The sequence below is a fragment of the Pinus tabuliformis genome, chromosome 1_2 (assembly GCF_031772625.1).
Source record: "Pinus tabuliformis cultivar Carrire ecotype Pingquan chromosome 1_2, CPIR1, whole genome shotgun sequence".
Lineage (NCBI taxonomy): Eukaryota > Viridiplantae > Streptophyta > Pinopsida > Pinales > Pinaceae > Pinus > Pinus tabuliformis.
Window position 1 is genome coordinate 732,658,618 of NC_142298.1, and position 8,527 is coordinate 732,667,144.

At 38.4% G+C, this 8,527-nt stretch overlaps 1 protein-coding gene across 1 annotated transcript; it reads right to left on the reverse strand.

Moving 5' to 3' along the window:
• Positions 1 to 4,938: 4,938 nt before the first annotated feature.
• Positions 4,939 to 7,433, reverse strand: LOC149207862 (uncharacterized). The gene is made up of 2 exons (XM_089398160.1): positions 7,242 to 7,433; positions 4,939 to 5,898 (listed from the first exon to the last, which is right to left on the reverse strand). The coding sequence occupies exons 1-2, from the start codon at positions 7,431 to 7,433 to the stop codon at positions 4,939 to 4,941; spliced, it is 1,152 nt and encodes a 383-aa protein (XP_089254286.1).
• Between the last annotated feature and the right edge of the window lie 1,094 nt (positions 7,434 to 8,527).

Here is an 8,527-nt window from a genome sequence, read left to right on the forward strand (position 1 = left end):
TCATTTTTGTATTATAAGTGAATTTATGATTAATTATTAGAAAATGTACATATTTTTATATATATCTCAAGAATATGTGAGTTTTGTGATGTGTAGGAAATATGCGGAGAATTAATTCCAAGAGACTTATCCATATCTCCTCCACCATGTTAAGGAGATAATTATGCAAGCCTATTCCTAGGGAGAAAAGCATGGAGGATTTGATTGGCATATCTTATCCAATTCCTAAGGAGAAAACCATGGAGGCATATCTTATCCAATTCCTAAGGAGAAAATCATGGAGGATTTGGTTGGCATATCTTATCCAAGATATGTGAAAGATTTATGGGGGATTCAAATGGATCATATTTTGTAATAATGGGAAAGTAGTTAAAAATGCTTGAGAGATTTGTGGGATCATATCTTGTAATAATGGGAAATTAGTTGAGAGTGCTTGAGAGAATATTGGATATGTAATTATGAGAAGGTTATCTTCTTCATGTATATAAGAGAGTGCTCTCTCTTCATTTGAATAAGGAAGAATAATGGAAAGGAATTCTTAGTTTTTCATTTTATGCTTTCATGATTTGTAATTTGATTCTTGTAATATAATTTGACATAGTTTTATTGTTGTGAGCTCACATATGTTGTTTGTCATTCAATTCTTCACATGTTGTATTGCTTTTCCTTTATGCAATTTCCTGCTTTCATAGTTAATGTTTCAATGCTTTTCTAGATTAATTTGATTTCAGTAGATTAGATTAGATTACTTCCACTTCAATCCTGCAAATATAGTGCATGTGTCTCGTAAGTCTACGGACCTCGAATTGACAAATTAAATAGTTGGGTAAGTACTACAACAGAATTACACGAACATACTTTCACCCAACATTTTGGCGGGGAGAACTATATTCACTACATATTCGCTTCCAAGATTCCATTTCTTCACCACTATCATTCCATTTTTCTCATTTACCATTCACCAACATTTATTTTCCAATGATACTTTGTTGCACTTTGCTTCATACGCAATATTGGCATGCTTCATTAATACTACAAAAGGGATTTCTTATGCACATTATGATTTCTAGTGAGTGTTTACATTATTATTGAAGAAAAGAGAACAGAAAATGAAATGAATGTTGTTATCACAAGAACCAACATTCTTTGTATTCATGGTTGTCACACAAGAACCAACCATAAGAAAATGTAAATTGTTACTCATGTCTCTCACATATCCTGGAAACATTCATTATTAAAGACATCATCATGTAAAGCCAAAGTTCAATATGCCAAATGTTTTTAAAAGATACCCATGCATGGTTGCGTGAGGACATGCAACAAGTTCAGTTGGGGAGGATGTTGGGACTCATAAATGTCATATTTTCATCCACCTTTTTCTTCACTATTCCTTACATTTCATCATCCCATTAACCTTTTATCATATCATTTTCATACATACATTTGGGTTTCACCTTCTTATTTTCCATTTTATTCATTTTTGTATTATAAGTGAATTTATGATTAATTATTAGAAAATGTACATATTTTTATATATATCTCAAGAATATGTGAGTTTTGTGATGTGTAGGGAATATGTGGAGAATTAATTCCAAGAGACTTATCCATATCTCCTCCACCATGTTAAGGAGATAATTATGCAAGCTTATTCCTAGGGAGAAAAGCATGGAGGATTTGATTGGCATATCTTATCCAATTCCTAAGGAGAAAATCATGGAGACATATCTTATCCAATTCCTAAGGAGAAAATCATGGAGGATTTGGTTGGCATATCTTATCCATATCTCCTCCACCATATTAAGGAGATAATTAGGAGAAAATCATGGAGGATTTGGTTGGCATATCTTATCCAAGATATGTGAGAGATTTATGGAGGATTCAAATGGATCATATTTTGTAATAATGGGAAAGTAGTTAAAAATGCTTGAGAGATTTGTGGGATCATATCTTGTAATAATGGGAAATTAGTTGAGAGTGCTTGATAGAATATTGGATATGTAATTATGAGAAGGTTATCTTCCTCATGTATATAAGAGAGTGCTCTCTCTTCATTTGAATAAGGAAGAATAATGGAAAGGAATTCTTAGTTTTTCATTTTATGCTTTCATGATTTGTAATTTGATTATTGTAATATAATTTGACATAGTTTTATTGTTGTGAGCTCACATATGTTGTTTGTCATTCAATTCTTCACATGTTGTATTGCTTTTCCTTTATGCAATTTCCTGCTTTCATAGTTAATGTTTCAATGCTTTTCTAGATTAATTTGATTTCAGTAGATTAGATTAGATTAGTTCCACTTCAGTCCTGCATATATAGTGCATGTGTCTCGTAAGTCTACAGACTTCGGATTGACAAATTAAATAGTTGGGTAAGTACTACAACAGAATTACACGAACATAGTTTCACTCAATAATAACCAAGCTTGAAAATCTTCTTCTTTTTTCCTTATTTGCCAGTCTTTGAGGCGTATGAGTGGTATTATCGACTTTTGGAAGCTTAGATTGAGAGCGGCTCCGAACTAAATGTCATGCTAGCTTAGATTTGTGTCATCCTTTCTATCACTCAGCCACTCATTTAGCTGTCCTTTAACTGTATTTGCAACTACCTTGTAGTTCTGTTCCTTATCTCTGAAGATCCTTCTGTTTCTCTCCAACCAGGTTTGCCAACTGATAAATTTGGGCAGGGCAGTCCAAGCAAGTTTGACAATCTTGTTTTTTGGGCCTGGGCCTGGGTATCTTGCCAACCACCCATCAAACAAATTCGGGACTGTGTGGGGGAAGATGGGCATCGATTTCAACGTTCCAAGGAGCTCCTGCCAGACTAGGACTGTAAATTTGCATTCCAGAGAAATATGAACAGCAGATTCAGAATTTTCTTTGCATAGAACGCATCTTGATGGACCAAGGAAACCCCTTTTCTGCAGCCTATCTTCTGTTAGGATTTTTTGATGGCATAACAGCCAACAGAAGAAATCAATCTTTGGAATAGTGGAGAAATTCCAGATGTTGTTCCAAGGCGCCGGGTTGGGGGGAACATGGGGTCTCTCCCTGATTTTGGCATAGCCCTGTGCCACCGAATAACCAATCTGCTTTGCTCCCCAGCCTCTCGAGTCCTTCTTTTTTGCGTGTATAGGGGCAGCTCCATGGAGCAACTGAAGCAGCGTGGCATATTCTGGCAACCACGCAGCTGGGACATTAGGCGTTTTCCAGCCTGCCCAACTATCTCCATGCCAAGCCGATATATCCCAAAGCGATTTTATGTTAGCTTCGTCCATCCAAGTCTTCAGCTCTCTCCTTAGACTCGAATTCGCTAGCGGAGGTCTGTTCATAATAATATCCTCCCAAATTCTGATATGTTTACCATTCTCGAGTATCCAATAGGCATTATCTCTTATAAGTGGCCCGACTTTGGAGATTAGAGTGCTGAGAGGGGATCTAAGATGGTGTTTTGCTGCTCCAAACACCGAAGTCTCTAGCCTCTGAAGTATTTCGTCCACAGCATAAACTAAACCCATCCAGGCTTTGGCACTATAATCTTCCAAATCAGTTTAGCTCCCATTGCTAAATTCTGAGTGTTTAGATCTTTAAAATTTAATCCTCCTTCCTGTAGCGGCCTGGAGACTATTTCCCAGTTTACTAAGGAGAGTCTCTTCTCATTATTCTTGCCTCCTTTCCAAAGGAATTTTCTGATTAGCTCCTCCATGTTTTTAATGATTCCCATTGGTGCCAAAAGAACAGAAAAATTAAAGAGAGGCAGGCTGCTCAACACTGATTTAATTAGCACTGATTTCCCAGCCAAGTTGAGCCAAGATGTCCCCCAGGCCTGCATTTTGGATTTGATTTTTTCAATCTGTGGGAGCCAATCCTTGCTTGTAGCTCTCTTGTGGAAGACAGGTAGCCCGAGGTATTTGAAGGAAGTCCAAGATGTTGAAGCTGCAAAGCCCAGACATCTGGCTATGGAGCTAGCAGCAACTACTGAAACGTTCCAGCAATAAGTATGGCACTTACCCCTGTTTAATTCACTGCCCGAATCTTGGCAGTAGTCTTCCAGAACCTCTTTGAATTTCCTTGCCATCAGTTGAGAAGCAGCCCCAAGGAGCAGAGTATCATCTGCAAAGAGTGCATGATTGATGCTTTTGGTCCCTCTTGCTATGCATAATCCAACTATCTCTTGGTCTTGTTGTTTCTTGTTTAAGTGAAAACTAAGGACAAAGGCCTGCAACACAAAGAGGAGAGGTGATAGGGGGCACCCCTGCCTCAGCCCTCTAGATGCTTTAAATAAATCTACAACCCTGCCATTCACAAGAGGAGCAATCCAAGGTTCGAAGATACAAGCTTTGATCCATTTGATGAAATTTTGTCCAAATCCCAGTTTGTGCATTACATCAAACATAAATTTATGTATAACACGATCAAATGCAATAGCTAGATCGAGTTTAATAACCATACCTTGTTCTTTCCGGCGCTGACTCGAGTGGATCGCCTCTTGGACCAAGATGAAATTGTCTACCAACTGCCTGCCTTGTATAAAGCCACCCTGGTTCTCCGGGATGACTTTAGGGAGGATTTTCTTCAATATGTTTGCTATAACTTTGGTGATCACTTTGTATCCAATGTTGCATAAGGATATTGGACGGAATCTATTAAAGGAGTTAGCACCTTTTTCTTTGGGAATAAGGGCGAGGAAAGTTGAGTTTGTGCAGCCCCCAATTTTTTGGCATTCTTGGGATTTTTGAATCATTTTCATAAAATCCTTCTCCACTATCTACCAACATGTTTGAAGAAACCTGGGCATGAATCTATCAGGACGCGGAGCTTTGTCGGGTTCCATTGCAAAGAGCATATCTTTGACTTCAATTGTAGAAATTTTATTTTCGAGAATCTGATTCATTTTTGTAGTGATGAGCTTGGGGACATCGTCTAACATTTTGGCATTCTAGATGTTCCCCATGACTTCAGAATACATTTTTTCAAAGTGATTTGATGCGGCCTTCTTGATGCTGGCAAATTCTTTTAAGGTGCTATCCTCATTTTTAATTTTTGAAATACTGTTACGGCATTTTCTAGCTTGGGCCTGCTTATGAAAAAAGGAGGAATTACGGTCTCCCGCCTTGAGCCATAGACTCCACTTGAGCCTCCAAAATTCCTCTTCTACCAAACATGCCCTATGGAATTTATGTTGCAGCTGATATTCCTTATCTAGCTCTTCTTTGGTGATTTCGACAACTTCCAGATGAAGGTGCTGAATTTCCAGATCTTTTTGAATTTTTTTTCTGTCCACTGCAGGATTAGGCAAGGTCTTTACCCAACCCTTCAGCATCTTTTTAACCCTGCGAAGTTTTTCCTCCCATACAAAGAATGGAGATCCCTTGACCGGCTCTTTCCAGCACTCTCTAATCTTTTGCAAGAAATCTGTCTCTTTGGTCCATAGGGAGCTAAACCTGAAAGGTATAGGCCCTAGATCCTTAGAAGGAATCAGTTCTAGACTGATAGGCTTATGATCTGAGACACTGCTTTGGAGAATGCGCATTCTAGCCTCCAGCCCCAAGAGAAGGAAGGAGCTTTGAACAAGAAATCGGTCAAGTCTTGCTGCTATGTGTCCTGGCCCCACTCTCTTGTTTGACCAAGTGAACGTGCCTGTGACTGGTTTTATATCTAGCAGGTCCCATTCTTGCATGAGATCTTCGGCCCATTCTCTTGCCGGATCCCTGACTATGCTGCCTCCTCTTTTTTCTGAGGCTCGGAGTGTGAGATTTAGATCTCCGGCAATGATAATATTTTCCAAGTTTTCTAGATCTGCTAGACTTTTGATGGAGTCCCAACAGTTCTTTTTCTCACCTGCATTGTTAGGAGCATACACATTGAATATACAAATAATCTCCTTTGTTTCTAAATGCTGCAATTTTAAAAAAATCCAATGGGTATTTAGGGACTCAGAGATTAGTGAAAACTTGTTTGAGTTCCAGAGTGCCCCAAGTCCTCCCGACGCTCCATGGGCAGACATTGCATGCGATCCATTTTTTTTCCAAAATTTTTTGCTTGCTTGGAGGAAGGCTAAGTCCTCCAACTTGGTCTCCTAGATGAGGAGGATATCTGGGGATTCCAATCTTATTAAGCTATGCATTGCTTCTTCCTTAGCTGAGGTGCCCATCCCCCTACAATTCCATGAGACTATCTTCATTACTTATTTCTGCCTTGGTGGGCTCCCTTAGAGCCCTGTGATTGAATCCTAGTCGCCTTCGGGGTTTTAGCTAGGAGCTTCTCGAGCATTGGCTGGCTGCCCTAGAGCTTGTCCTTGTAGGTTTCTTGTTCTCTTTTATCTTTTGCAGATTTTCGCCCCTGTGTAGATCTTCTGGGAGAGGATTCGGATTCCCCGATTTCCCCTTCTTCCTCTGATTCTTCGGACTCTTGGGTTTCCTCCTCTTCTTCTGAAGCCTTCTCTTTGGATCTCTTTGGTATACTTTTGATGGAGGGGGAAGATTTAGGGGTAGAGATCTCCTTTGGTACTTCTGTATCCTGTGTGATCATGATTTCGGATCCAAGGATTTCAAGTTTATTTCCTTGGCTTTCCCTGGCTGATTTTTGAGCAATGCCCTCTTGAGGGGTTTTTGCACTGCCATTTGTGTTATTCCTGTGAGAGGTTTTGGATCACTTTGCCTGATTCCATCCATCTTCCTTTCCTTTTTCTTCCACCCCTTTGGATGGGCAATCCTTGGCAAAATGCTCGTAGACATGGCACTTCCGGCATTTGAATGGCAACTGCTCATAATCCAGTTTATGTATATGAGTCCAGGGACCAACCACTATTTTGACAGCTTCCGACAGTTCGACCTCCAGATCTAGCTCTACACAGATTTTGGCACAATCATATTGGTCTTTGCTGTTAGCCTTGTCTATGAATTTTCCAAGGGTGTTGCCGATATGCTTCAAAGAATCCCAGTTCTAGCAATGAACTGGTAGGTTGGGGAGCCTCACCCACACCGGGACCATTGTGGGCACGTCCACCGCCGGATCGAAGTCTGGTGTCCATTTGTTTAAGTACAGCCCTTGGGGGCCCATGAAGTAGGGGCCATTCCTGAAAATTAGGTCTTTGTCTTCTTTTGCAGAAAATTCAAACAAGAAATAGCCTCTCCCGAGGAAGTAAGAGGTTACCTTATTTTGGATCAGAGGTGCCCAGTTCCTGGTAACCCAGTTCTCGGTCGTCTTCGGGGAAGGCCAAAGTCCTGTAAACTAACCTACCAAAGCCCGATCTGCCAGAGAGAGAGCTACTTGGATCAGCCCTTCTGGCGGGAGGGCAATCTCCGGGATATCTTCCAGCCTTTTCACAAACTTCGTTGCTTCCGTGCATTTCTTCTTAGGCAGGGAGGCTAGAAGGGTTTTGAAGGCCTCTGCTGCAGAGGGAGGAGGAGGAGAAAGAGGAGGCTCCTCCATGGTGAGCCAAAAGTTCCAGCCAGGGCGGCCGCAGCCGGGAGCAGGACCCTCGGTGGACCCCCGCAGGCGCAAAGACGAACCCTCCGCGAGTACCCTCACAGGCTCCAGACAGGTCTTTCCGTGGACTCCTACGCAGGCTCAGAACGCGTGGTGAGCGGCTGCGCACGCAGGCTCGGCTCCCGCGGAGTGCGGGCTTCGCAGGTTGCAGAGCTCGTCAATCCTTTTTATTTTGAATTTTATCATTATTATTATTATTATTAGTTAAATTGTTCATAACTTTTTTTATTATTATCTTTTATTTATTATTTTAATATTGATTATAACTTAATTTTCTTATTATATTATTAAAATAAAAGTTATGAAAAAGAAGTATCTTTTTTATAGCGTGTTACAATTAGATAATATTAGTGTAAATATTAGAAGAATAAAAATAATTTAATAAATTGTTTATTTTAATTATTTGTTACAATCTTATAATGTTTAATTTTATTTTTATAATATTTATCCTAGTGATTGTTAGGATTGCATCTCTACTATAAATATTCGATTTGTTGATCTTGCTCTCCATCTTTGTTTTATTGATGAACCTCAGTAGGCGTTTGAAACGCGTCGACCCTAAATTATCAATATGATTTTTTTGGAAGATTTTTGCTTAAATCATGAATCGCAGAAGTCTCCAATCTAAACTTTTATTATTTTTTAAATTTTACTTCTTTTTTCTATCTTAATTTTCTCAATTATTTTGATTCTTTTTTCTAAATTAATGGTATTTTTTTAAAGTTTAAAAATATATATATTTTACTATTTTGTTTATTTATTTATTGTTTTTATTTTATTTTTTTAATTATCTAATTTGGTTTTATTTATTTAGTTTTTAGTGTTAATTTTTAAAATTGTTTTCTTAAATTTGTGTTTTTTATAAATATTTTCTTATTTTTTCATTTTATTTTTATTTTTGTTTTTTATATTTTTAATGATTTTTTTAGTTAATTTGGTTTTTATTATATATATATATATATATATGATTATTTTTTTTTTTGGTTTTTTTTTTAAATGTTTTAATATATATTTTTATTTACTTGCTTTATTTTTTT

Bases quoted from the DNA above. Each gene is read 5' to 3' on its own strand.
- LOC149207862 (XM_089398160.1), bottom strand. From the start codon at position 7,433: ATGGAGGAGCCTCCTCTTTCTCCTCCTCCTCCCTCTGCAGCAGAGGCC. The intron at 5,899-7,241 runs GTAGGTTAGTTT...TTAAAATTGCAG, and splicing joins CTCTGGCAGATCGGGCTTTG to CATTTAGAAACAAAGGAGAT.